At 42.6% G+C, this 13,812-nt stretch overlaps 1 protein-coding gene across 1 annotated transcript in view; it reads right to left on the bottom strand.

Annotated features, from left to right (window-relative positions):
• Nucleotides 1-201: 201 nt before the first annotated feature.
• Nucleotides 202-13,812, bottom strand: part of CD4H9orf85 (chromosome D4 C9orf85 homolog) — a 112,338-nt gene continuing 98,727 nt past the window's right edge. Inside the window, exon 3 of the mRNA XM_045043850.1 lies at nt 202-6,852. Coding sequence (XP_044899785.1) covers nt 6,807-6,852 — 46 coding nt within the window. The 3' untranslated portion in view covers nt 202-6,806. The remainder of the gene's footprint in view (nt 6,853-13,812) is intronic.

The raw sequence follows: 13,812 nt of genomic DNA, 5'->3' as shown, positions 1-13,812 counted from the left end.
CACACACACTCAGACACATACTCTTCTAGATTTCATTTTCTGGGCATAAATCCTCCATCAGAACCCCAATGAGCCTGTTTGAAAGTCATCAGAGGGACAACTGGGTGGCTCAGTCAGTTAAGTGTCTGGCTCTTGATTTCGGCTCAGGTCATGATCTCCCAGTTTGTGAGTTTCAGCCCTGCATCAGGCTCTGTGGCAGAGCCTGCTTGGGATTCTCTCTCTCTCTCTCTCTCTCTCTCTCTCTCTCTCTGCCCCTGCCCCGCTTGTGCATGCATACTCTCTCTCAAAATAAATAAAGCTTAAAAAAAGAAAAGAAAAGAAAGTCACCAGAGAATCCTATTCTCTATCTTTCTGAATTATATTTGTCTAAGCAACTGAACGTCCCTGGTGAAAACAGTGTTAACAAACCCTTCGGCCCTTGGCTCTCAAGCCTGTAGCCCAGCCAGGCCTCAGCGCACCAGAGCCTCCCTGAGGCTGTGCTGCCCTGGACGCCTCTGCCATCTGGTGGCCAACAGTGGTATAACCGCGCCCTGCTAGTCCAGCCAACCAGCCTCCTGCACTCCTTTCTCCTCATCCATCAAGCCAAAATGCCCTAGCTGTAATCTCTAGTTTCCAGTGTCCTGCACCAACGAATGCAGAGGCAAGAGCCTTGCGTTACCAAAACACATGTGATCTTTGTGGCTAGTAAATGCGCCAAAACCTGGAACAGTGCCTGTGCAGGTGATGTGACGTCCAATAAATACTTGGGGATGAAAAAGAGAAGAGGAAAGGTAATGCTTGGAGCATAACGAATCAATTGGTCCAGTGGGTTATGTAACTCTGAAGTTCAAAAAACAAGTGAGAATCTTCTACACATTGCTGAAGACCACAGGTGGATTCCATCCTAGCTGCCCAACTGGCCAGCTGTGGGCAAGTTATCTAACTTCTCTGATCCTTGGTGTCCTCGTCGACAATGTGATTATAACATTTACCCGGTACAGTTATTCTGGAAAGTAAATGAAATACCTTATTAAAAACACCTAGTCTAGCGACTAGCAGGGAGAAAGTGCCCCGTCACTGCTTTAATTAATGTTACTATAAAGATGGTTCAAAATGTCAGAATCTTTTTTGTTAAGACTAGGCAAACACTCATGTGCTTCTGGTAAGAAAGCGATGCTAGAAATTTAGAGGGGGGTTAGATACGCAGGAAAACCTGAGAAGTTGGGACTAGGACTTTTTACTCATGGAGAAGCCATTTGCAACCTTTTTTTTTTTTTTTTAAATAAAGGCTCTCTCATGAAAAATGGTAATGGGTCACTGTCCCACCTCGTGTCCACTAAAGGAAGAACTGGAGGGAATGAGGCCAAATGGTTTGTTAGTGATTACGCTGAAACCAGAAATACCTCAAAGAATTTTATGGATCCCTTTTATGATTCTACTCTCAAAAGAATTATATTTCTCCTTAAATAGAATCAAGTCCCAGCTATAGACTGGCAGAATACGGTCTGAAGTGTCACCTCCAAAGTGGAAGAGGCCTAATGTAATCAACCTGCCACCAAGCAGCTGGCTGATGTCCTTCAGACAGCATACCCTACTGAGGGTGCGATTTCCTTCTCTGACGCTAACATGCTGGAAATTCAGCATTGGCAGTAGCCAGTAGCCAACAGGTTGCCTTGTGAGAGGCAGCCCATTCTTTTGGGAAAAGGCAGAGCCTCCATTCCTACCAGTGTGGCCAACTCCTTGCTCAAGCAATGGGTGGCCAAGGAGAGATATTGCTGCTATTCACTGAGTAGGTCATCCTGTCCACCTGGTTATTGAGCATCCCCCTGGAGCAGATGCCCTTGTGCCCACTCCTATAGGTCCATCTTCATGTCTCCAACCTTCCAATCTTGCTAGTTTCATGTCCCTGACTAACTAACCAAGCCATCTGTCCCTGCCTGGAAACCTATGTGTATCCATATCCCTGCCCACTTCTCCTCCCCTACAAAGCAAACAACCAAGTGTACCAGTTGTATCTCTGTCCACTGGGAGAATTCCCTTCAGCCTGTCCTTGAAAGTCAATATTGAATGACTATAGTGTGACAACTGTCCATCTTCTTCTTCCTCCAATACACTGATGAACCAGACACAAGAATTTTCCTCTCCTACCACTGGATCATCTAGAGGCTACTGTGAGATCATGTGCATGAATTGAGGAAAAGGCACTAGTGTCACAAAGGTGACACTCTCTAGACCTGCTTGGACGTGACCTTTATGAACCATTTCATCATACGATGGATTGTGGCAGCTCCTGTGACTCAGTGGTCATGATGATGTCCAGCCCATGGTGAGCAACACTATTCTCATCACTATGATCAGTTACTCAGTCTCTACAGAACCTCTTTTCCTATGGTGAGTGGTTCACTGCTACAGAAGGCATGATTATGTCCAGAACCCTGTAAATCTGCACTGCAATTCTCCTAGTAGAGGAGGTCAGAGGCTAAACAGTAGATATACACATAGATACATCTAGCACAGATACATCCCAGCATGACTGGATCTGCTGGATCATTTAGCACAAGTTTGGGGCAGATTGCTGTATAACCTTAGCCTACGGTAAAGTCCTCCCTTGTTGTGCTCTCCACTCAAAACTGGTTATGTCCCAAATCCAAAGAGACCCAATAAGCAGTAAGCCTCCCTCTTAGTGGCTGAGGGCACAATGTGCTAGAATTTGATTTTCTACTGAAAGAAGATATCCCAGCAAACCCCAGGCAACTGGACCTCTAATAACTGTCCCAATATGGCAATCCTCTGAATATTTTTTCATTTTATCTTTCATCCTTTGGAGAACATAACTCTAACTAAAGCATACACAGTCTATGCTACTTTCTGCTCACCAGGTCAAATTAATATATCAATGCTATAATGGATCAACATATTATGCTGCAAAATATCAAGAGGGTCAAGGTCCATGGAAATTATTTTGTGTCAGCTATCAGGAGAGTTAATATAACCTTAGTCCAAGCCAGTGAGTACATCACTGTCTGCTCCATGTTGTGAACACCTTGGACATCTGTTACTGACAGAATTGGGGGGAAAAAAGAAACTGCATTCCCCATATGGGGAGCAGCCACTTATGGCATACTCCAATAGCCATATATGGAGTAGCAGATCTGTAACAAATAGATGCCACATATATTACAGCAGCTATCATTGGGGCTACCTTTGTTTAAGTTTATATAGCCGACCTTTATTGCAACCATCCATCTGGTTTTTGCAAAGGTTATGCAACTGAATTGAATAGGAATATAATGGGGAGCCTTTAACATTTTGAGCTCAGACCCTACGCCTATATGGACAGGGCTCATATGAAACTTCCCCCGTGTGGACTTCTACTTGGGGAAGAACTACAGGAATATGCACTGTATTTACTTGCTGGAGGGTTGCAGAAGCCTACCTTCAGGGACCCACCCCCCCTTTCAGAAGGCTTTGTGTGTCAGAACTACTGAAATATGAAAACCGGAAGAGAAATCATTTATAGTGGAAACTGACATCACTCTTTGGCTCATCAAGTCTTATTTTCTTTCTGGTTATAGTAATCAAGCATTCCCCAGTTGGTGACCCGTTTGTCTCAGCCTCGAGAACACCATAGTCTATTAACCATCACTGCAGATCCTTGCAGGTCAAGGCGCTCTGCCTGACACTCCTCTTGCTGGTCATTATAATAGCTATGTCTCCCTTGCGCCTGATGCTTACATGCTGCCACTGGTCTCTGTTAGTCTGAAATCTTACTGCTCCCATCGACACCAGGAGGATCATTTCTGCAACGGCACCTACTACCGTCAGTCCCAGCCTTACAAAGGCAGCCACCACTGACACTTTTCAGTGATTCTGGTGCCTCTTGCTAGTGCATTCCTCATCTCCTTTATAAAAGGGGTACCTTCTGAGCCCTCTTTGAGAATCTAGTCAGCAGGCAGCTTCCCCAATCTTCTCTAATAAATCTATTCTAGCATGCCCACCATTCTGAGCATAGGGACCCCGTCCTCCATATGCTTCTACATCATGTTTAAGCTTCACGCAGCCACCCAGAAGGATATTGGAACCAGCTGCGTGTTTCTTTGCCAGGACATTTCATCCTGAGTCATGGGAGAGTGTTCCAGAATCATTTCACTGTCCCTAACGAGCTCTATATTCTGTTCCTCCACCTCCTCATCCACCTCAACACAGTCAAAATCCACTCCTGCACATGCTTCCTTGGTTCTACACAGTACAGACTAGCCATGCCCTGAGATTATTTTGGTGAACATCTATTTCTATCACAGCAGGTATTAAACCTCCCCTCTTGGGTTATGCTGAGACTTGACCCTAGTTATTGGTCTGGAGGCAATGAGCTGGAAGGTGCGGATGAGAGTGTCAGAGAGTGTCAGATCTTGAGAATAAACATCATCTTGCAACACAGCCATCTTAGATAAGGCTTTGCATGGTCTCCAGGGAAGGGAGGCTGTTCTCTCTCCTCTAGCAAGGAGGACCACTGCTTCTGCCAGCTAGGTGGGTTCAGAGGAATACGGGGAGGGCTCCAAGGTTCTCAGACACATCTTTGCAAATTTATTTACCCTGGAACCCTGACTTTAGCATGGGAGACTGGTGGAAGCTGTGCATTCTAGTATTCTTTGCAGACCTGCCACCTTATTATTAAATTGAGAGCCTGCTTGTTAGCACAGGCCGCCCTATAGCTACAAGAAACAAGGATCTCCACATATGCTGCCAAGCAAGCCTTCTGGCATTTACAGCTTCCCTTGAGTTAATAGTTGGCTGACTTGCATCTCTTCTTTTCCTTCAGGGATTCCAAGGCAGACATCCAGCCAACTCCACCATCTTTAGAATCACCACTGCCCCATACCACTCAAGTTCTGGGCCTCTGACCAACTCAGTGCTTTCCCTTTCGTTTATACCTCATCCCAACGCATACACCAAGAACCTTAGCAATTGTGACGCTATAGCATTGCAAAGAATTAACACCACCCCACTTACCACTAGCCATGACATCAGTAGGTAAGACATTTCAAGAGGCCCATTACAATGGTCTGCTTTCTAGAGCCAGATCTGGTACCAAATGTCTTCATTCAGATTTTCCCTAAAGCAGAACTTGACACTAGCACTTGGACTGAGGGCAGGTTGTTTATTTGTGAGATGATTCTGGGAAACAGGAGTGGGGGAAAGTGAATCAGGGAAGGAAGAAAAGCCAATATTAAGAGTGTGCTGTCAAGGTCACTCCTAACTTGACCCCTGGTACCTCCTGAAAAGTAGAGTTGTCCATCTGAAGGATGGAGGCCTGGAACATTTATTCCCATTGGTTGAGGGCTGTTCCTGAAGCCATTAACTCCCCTCACTTCCAGGCTGCACTTGGCAGGGTTACCCTTGGATGTTAATTAAAGTAATAATCTATAGAATAGTATAACCTCATGAATTCTGAGCCCTGTGGACATAAATCCTTTCTTTAACAGAAAAGACCCTTATAATCACAGGCTGATAATGTTCATACAGTTTTGGTTTTTGTTATAACTGACTCATGGCAACACTACCTATTTACTACATGGATTCATTGAAATAGATTGTTTTAAAGCTCTATTTCAGTTCTTTTCATAAGACTGGAAAGCCCTAGGAAAATAAGCAGTGGAAACTTTGAAGGAATTCTTAACAAGATTAAATATAGATAACCAATTTGACTAAGATTTCAGTAGGTCTATTACACCGTAAACTTATTGTCTAAAATGTTAATTATCTTGGCACTGACCTTTAGATTTCAAAAGGTTGTTCCTTGTACAAATTTCATGGTGATTAAATGCTATAAAACTCCAACGTGAGAACATAATAGTCATTATAAATAGTCCCTTCAACATCAAACACACACAAACACATACATATGCACAATTACATTTGGTAATACATTTGGAAGAATTTGACTGTTAGGAAATAATCATAAGAGATATTTAAGATTAATGAGGAATATGGAAAAATATTCAGAGAAATAAGACCTGAAGAACTTGTGTACGTGCATGACCCTGGACTTCTCTTGGCCAAAAACCAAAGTCCCCATAAGTCTCCTCTTGGGAGATATGAAAGATAATGAGTATCGAATGGGTCAGATCATTGAGGAAACATGAAAAAAAGAAGACTGACTAGCAGGTCTGGTGCAATGCACACAGAATGAGCTTCCCCCGAAGTCATTTCATGCACCTGTCTAGTTCCCTGGTGGTTGTTACTTTATCTACCTCTGCCTTGTAGGAGAAGTTGTGGCTTTGGGCTTTAAAATCCCATTCTCAGTCATCACTTCTGGGAGGGTCCTGCCCCTTAGGCCTTACGACCCAACTCCCCTCTCAGCAAGACTCCAGAGCTACTTTCTTTCAATCCAAGCATCTCAGTGGATTAATAACAAGAACACCTGAAACGCTCAGTTCTGAGCACCGCACTTCTTCCGATTGGAAAGAGCAGCTACTCAGTCCAGTCTGAGAGGGCTCCTCCTTGGGGATACTAAGACGTAGTAGAATGTAAAGCAAAAAGCATGGATTTAGGCATCAGGCACATCTGGATTTGAGTCCCAGCTCACTGAACAACATTGGGGAAATTACTCAGAGTCTCCGCACTTCTCTTATCTATCAAAGGAGGAGGTTAATAATGGCCATCTTTCAGGGTCATGTCATAAATAATTTGTGTAGAGTTTCCATACATGTTGTCCACTCAATAAATAGCAGCGTGTCATGGTTAAAAAGTGTGGGCTCTTGAGTTCTTGCCACTTACTTGTTGAGTGATCTTGGGCAAATTATTAACCTCTCCATGCCTCAGTTTCGTCATCTGCAACATTTGGATAATGACGATACCTTCTTCGCTGGCTTGCTGTGAAGAGAAAAAACATTACTGCTCTTAGTACACTGACCTCTTCCTATTCATCAAACATGCCAGGCTTATTAGTATCTCAGGAACTCTGTTCCTGCCCTTTTCCCTGCCTGTAATTGGTGTGTGTGTGTGTGTGTGTGTGTGTGTGTGTGTGTGTAAGCATTTAGAGCAGTGCCTGGCACCTAGTAAGTGTTCCATAAAATTGAGCTACTGCAATGTCACTATTACTCTTTAATTCTACAGAACTCTGAAAATCCTGAGGTCAGCCTCTCTGGAACTACTTCCTCTATCTCCCAGAAATTGTTAACCTCTTCCAAAGCAAGGTGCACTTCTGCTTCATATACTAGCCCCCTAAGAAAAACACATTCCCAGGGTGCCTGGGTGGCTCAGTCAGTCGGGCGTCCAACTCTTGATATCAGCTGAGGTCATGATTTCATGGTTTGTGAGTTTGAGCCCTGCATCGGGCTCTGCACTGAAGGTGCAGAACCTGCTTGGGATTCTCTCTCCCCTTCTCTCTGCCCTTCAACTTCTCATGCTCTATCTTTCTCTCTCAAAATAATAATAATAATAATAAACCTAAAAAAATAAAAGAAAAATTTATTTAAAAAAGAAAAAGAAACATTCCCAGGTGTGCCTGGCTGGCTCAGTCAGAAGAGTGTGTGACTCACGGGTTCGAATCACACATTGGGTATAGAGTTTACTAAAAAAAATAAATACACTTAAAAAAAAAAAAGAAATACATTCCTCCTCAAAAAATTAAAAATAGAATTACCATATGATCCAGTAATCCCACTACTGGGTATTTTGAAAAAAAATAAACCAAATTGATAAACCTCTAGCCAGGCTTCTCAAAAAGAAAAGGGAGAGGAGCCAAATAGACAAAATCATGAATGCAAATGGAATTATTACAGCCAATCCCTCAGAAATACAAGCAATTACCAGGGAATACTATGAAAAATTATATGCCAACAAACTGGACAACCTCGAAGAAATGGACAAATTCCTAAGCACCCACACACTCCCAAAACTCAAACGGGAAGAAAGAGAAAATTTGAACAGACCCATAACCAGCGAAGAAATTGAATCAGTTATCAAAAATCTCCCAACAAATAAGAGTCCAGGACCATATGGCTTCCCTGGGGAATTCTACCAGACACTTAAAGCAGAGATAATACCTATCCTTCTCACGCTGTTCCAAAAAATAGAAAGGGAAGGAAAGCTTCCAGACTCATTCTATGAAACCAGCATTACTTTGGTTCCCAAACCAGACAGAGACCCAGCAAAAAAGAGAACTAGAGGCCAATATCCCTGATGAATATGAATACAAAAATTCTCAACAAGATACTAGCAAATTGAATCCAACAGCATATAAAAAGAATTATTCACCATGATCCAGTGGGATTCATTCCTGGGCTGCAGGGCTGGTTCAATATTTGCAAATCAATCAGTGTGATACATCACATTAATAAAAGAAAAGATAAGAACCATATGATCCTGTCAATCGATGCAGAAAAAGCATCTGACAAAATTCAGCATCCTTTCTTAATAAAAACCCTCAAGAATGTCGGGATAGAAAGGAACATACTTAAACATCATAAAAGCCGTTTATGAAAAGCCCACAGCTAATATCATCCTCAATGGGGAAAAACTGAGAGCTTTCCCCCTGAGACCAGGAACACGACAGGGATGTCCACTCTCACCGCTGTTGTTTAATATAGTGTTGGAAGTTCTAGCATCAGCAATCAGACAACAAAAAGAAATCAAAGGCATCAACATTGGCAAAGATGAAGTCAAGCTCTCACTTTTTGCAGATGACATGATATTATACATGGAAAACCCGAAAGACTCCACCAAAATCTGCTAGAACTGATACATGAATTCAGCAAAGTCACAGGATGCAAAATGAATGTACAGGAATCAGTTGCATTCTTATACACTAAGAATGAAGCAACAGAAAGAAAAAGAAACTGATTTCATTCACAATCTCACCAAGAATCATAAAATACCTAGGAATAAACCTAACCAAAGATGTAAAAGATCTGTATGCTGAAAACTATAGAAACCTTATGAAGGAAATGGAAGAAGATACAAAGAAATGGAAAAACATTCCATACTCATGGATTGGAAGAATAAATATTGTTAAAATGTCAATACTACCCAAAGCTATCTACACATTCAATGCAATCCCAATCAAAATTGCACCAGCATTCTTCTCAAAACTAGAACAAGCAATCCTAAAATTCATATGGAACCACAAAAGGCCCCGAATAGCCAAAGTAATTTTGAAGAAGAAGACCAAAGCGGGAGGCATCACAATCCCGGACTTTAGCCTCTACTACAAAGCTGTCATCATCAAGACAGCATGGTATTGGCACAAAAACAGACACATAAACCAATGGAATAGAATAAAGACTCCAGAATTGGACCCACAAATGTATGGCCAACTCATCTTTGACAAAGCAGGAAAGAATATCCAATGGAAAAAAGACAGTCTCTTTAACAAATGGTGCTGGGATAACTAGACAGCAACATGCAGAAGAATGAAACTAAACCACTTTCTTACACCATTCACAAAAAATAAACTCAAAATTGCTGAAAACCCATCAAAACCCTAGAAGAGAAAGCAGGAAAAAACCTCTCTGACCTCAGCTGCAGCAATTTCTTACTTGACACATTTCCAAAGGTAAGGGAATTAAAAGCAAAAATGAACTATTGGGACCTCATCAAGATAAAAAGCTTCTGCACTGCAAAGGAAACAATCAACAAAACTAAAAGGCAACCGATGGAATGGGAAAAGATATTTGCAAATGACATATCAGATAAAGGGCTAGTATCCAAAATCTATAAAGAACTCACCAAACTCCACACCCAAAAAAACAAATAATCCAGTGAAGAAATGGGCAGAAGACATGAATAGACACTTCTCTAAAGAAGACATCCAGATGGCCAACAGGCACATGAAAAGATGCTCAACGTCTCTCCTCATCAGGGAAACAGAAATCAAAACCACACTGAGATATCACCTCGCACCAGTCAGAGTGGCTAAAATGAACAGATCAGGAGACTATAGATGCTGGCGAGGATGTGGAAAAATGGGAACCCTCTTGCACTGTTGGTGGGAATGCAAACTGGTGCAGCCACTCTGGAAAACAGTGTGGAGGTTCCTCAAAAAATTAAAAATAGACCTACCTTATGACCCAGCAATAGCACTGCTAGGAATTTACCCAAGGGATACAGGAGTGCTGATGTTGTACCCCAATGTTTATAGCAGCACTTTCAATAATAGCCAAATGATGGAAAGAGCCTAAATGTCCATCAACTGATGAATGGATAAAGAAGATGTGGTTTACATACACAATGGAATACTACTTGGCAATGAGAAAGAATGAAATCTGGCCACTTGTAGCAACGTGAATGGAACTGGAGTGTTATGCTAAATAAAATAAGTCAGGTAGAGAAAGACAGATACCATATGTTTACACTCATATGTGGATCCTGAGAAACTCAACAGAAGACCAGAGGGGAGGAGAAGGGGGAAAGAAAAAAGTTACAGAGAGGGAAGGAGACAAACCATAAGAGACTCTTAAATACTAAGAATAAAGTGAGGGTTGATGGGGGGTGGAGGGGGGAGGGGGAAGTGGTTGATGGGCATTGAGGAGGGCACCTGTTGGGATGAGCACTGGGTGTTGTATGGAAACCAATTTGACAATTAATTTCATTTAGAAAATTTTAAAAATAAAAAATTAATTAACTTAAAAAAAAAACAAATGAAACACTAATTTGAAAAGGTGTATGCACGCCTAAGTTTACCGCAACATTATTTACAATAACCAAAGTGCCCATCAATATAAAGGATGTGGATAAAGAAGATGTGTACACACATACACACACAATGGAATATTAGTCATAATAAAGAATGGAATCATACCATTTGCAACAACATGGATGGATCTGGTATAATGCTAGGTGAAATAAATCAAAGGAAAACAAATACCATATGATTTCACTCATATGTGGAATTTAAAAACAAAATAAAGTGGGGCGCCTGGATGGCTCAGCCGGTTGAGCCTCCAGCTTCGGCTCAGGTCATGATCTCACAATCTGGGAGTTCAAGCCCTGCGTCAGGCTCTGTGCTGACAGCTCAGAGCCTGGAGCCTGCTTCGGATTCTGTGTTTCCCTCTCTCTCTGCTCCTCTCCCGCTTGTGCTCTGTCTCTGTCTGTTTCTCTCAAAAATAAATAAACATTAAAAAAATTTTTTAAAAGATCAAAAAAAAAAGAAAGAAAGGAAAAAAAAAAAAAGGGAAACAAAAAACCAGACCCTTAAATACAGAGGACAAACTGGTGCTTCTCAGAGGGGAGGTGGGTGGGGGGATGGGTGAATAGGTGATGGGGGTTAAAGAGCACATTTATCCTGATGAGCATTGAGTAATATACAGAATTGTTGAATCGCTATGTTGTATACCTGAAACTAATATAACGCTGTGTGTTAACTCTTCTGGAATTAAACATTTTTTTAAAAGAAAGAAAGATATACATCCCTCTATGACATTCATTCCCAATTCCTCTGTCATGTACCCAGAATGTGCACAAAGAAACACCACATCACACCCCTATTCTCATCCTGGCCATTGTTTCTACTTTGTGCTCAGCTGCGGCTGGAGCATGACGCTGGACTTGGGAGTTTGAAGATTCAGGTTTCAGGCTCTGCGTAGTGTTTTGGTCAGTGACCTCTGGATCCAACCTATAACTTTTTAGTGTTTTTCCTTCTTTGTTTTCAAGTACCAATTACCCGGTGATCTCTTGAGACGATTAAATGAGATAAGTAATATAATATAATTTGTGTATATGTAAATAATATGGGGTCACTCACCTGCTTAGTGGCTCCCCTTTGTCTTTAGAACAAAATTTAAACTCCTTAGCATGGGCTTCGCCTTCAGATCTCACCCCCACACCTCCCTTCCCTCCCTCTGCTCCATGTACATTGGCCTCTTTCTATTCGTGAAACACCACGTTTACTCATAGTTCTGCAACTTTGCCCTGTTTTCCCCTGCTTGCAACGTTCTTCCTCCAGATCTTCCCAGACTGTGTGCTCTGTTGTGTGCGTCTGTCAAATATCCCTCTTGGAGGCTCACACAGCCGGCCTAGTCTGGGTTCCCTGCCCCCAATTGCTACCACATCACTCTCTGTTATTTTCCTCATGGTACTTATCATCATCTGAAATTATCTTGCTTTATTCACTTAACAGTTTTCTCTGACAGCAGGGGCCATGTCTGTTTGGTTGACAGCTCTCCCCACCCAGCGTCTACAGACGGCACCTGGCCTAAGAGAGATGCTCCTTAAATATTTCTGCGTGAATACATATCGACATGCTCCACAAAGGTGTAGGGATGCAGGTGTCCTGGGGGAGGTACTGCAGTGACTGGCCACGGCCAAGAGAGCAGAGGAGCTCCACACATCCCAGAGTCCTTCTTTCTTAGGGACATTCTGAAGGAAGCATCACTTTAGACCACACCATGTGGCACGGTGTGGGGAAGTCCTTTTGTGAAGAGGAGGGCTGTGAGCCCCCAGACAAAGGAGAGAGAGCCTCACAGCACCCATAAGAAGGCAACCATCACTGAGAGGGAAGCCAGACCCAGGAGACACCACGTGGAAGAGGTGAAATACGGAGTCAAAGAAGAAGGAGCAAAAGGGCCTCGCGAACCGGATTTGGAGCCGAAGCGGCAACATGCCAGCGGGGCTGCTGTGGGGAATGGTCTGTCCCAGCAAAACAGGACCTTGTATGCAACTGTTAGGGCATCGTGATCATAAAAAGCAGATTGACTTTGGGTCTGCTCTAGCTGTGCTTCTCAATTATGTGTCCTTACCAAAAGATCCGCTCTCACTTGGGCCTCCCTCCTGACTCTCCATGTTATCCCTACAGACTGTGGGAATTGGATCTTGCCACTGTACATGGAGCATCAGAGAGAAAGTAGCTCGGTTGTTGCAGAAGTACTCTAAAAAGGCAACAAAGTCGGAAATATCCGGCAGAATGTAGAACCCAGGCTCCTAGATGGCGTAAAACTCACTGTGCTTACCTTCAACTTCTGGGCCACTCACAATCTGGGTTTGGCTCCCACTCTTACAGTACCTGTGAGCCAGAAGCTTGATCCAGAGTCAATTCCACTTGTGGTTTGTGGCTGCTGGTCCCTCCACCAGTTTTCCTAGCCTCGGGGCCTTTTCCCTTCCTTCTTTTTACCTGAAACAGACTCTTCCCCAAGCTTCCCATGGCTTCTACTTATCCATGGCTTGCTCAAATGTTATCTCCTCAAAGAGACTGTCCTACTAGAAAATACTTTCCTTGATGGGGTGCCTGGGTTAAGCATCCGACTCTTGATTTCAACTCAGGTCATGATCTCACGGTTCCTGAGTTCAAGCCCTGCATCGGGCTCCGTGCTGATAGCCCAGAGCCTACTTGGGATTCTCTCTCTCTCTCAAAATAAATAAACAAATAAACATTTTTTTAAAGAAGAAGGAAAAAAGAACGAAAGTAACTTCCCTGAGAGCAGGGATCTTGTCTGTCTTATTCACCCCCTATATCCTCTCGCTCCTAGAAAGTTACCTGCCCCATATGAGGTGCTCAATAAATATCAGTTTGCTCATGGAGTGGCATATGAGTTCAGGTTTTTTGCTACTATGTTTAGATTCACAATTCTGCCCTACCAAAGTCTCTACTACTTATATATTTTGTCGGTGATCAATTTAGCTTCAAGTTGACTTTGGATCTGGATTTTAATCTTTACTTTGACACTTCTAGCTATATGATCTTGAGCAAATTATTTAACCCCTCTAATGCCTCTATTACTTTACAGATACCGACACTTTTCTCATCGGCTAATTTAAGAATTAAATAATGTATGTAAAAGGCTTAGCACAAGGCTTAGCACACGCTAAGAACTCAATCAATGTAACCCATTAATATTA

The sequence above is a fragment of the Felis catus genome, chromosome D4 (genome assembly GCF_018350175.1).
Source record: "Felis catus isolate Fca126 chromosome D4, F.catus_Fca126_mat1.0, whole genome shotgun sequence".
In the NCBI taxonomy this organism is placed as follows: Eukaryota; Metazoa; Chordata; class Mammalia; order Carnivora; family Felidae; genus Felis; species Felis catus.
Note: the sequence above shows the minus strand (reverse complement) of the source record. Positions and strands in the feature narration are given on the sequence as shown.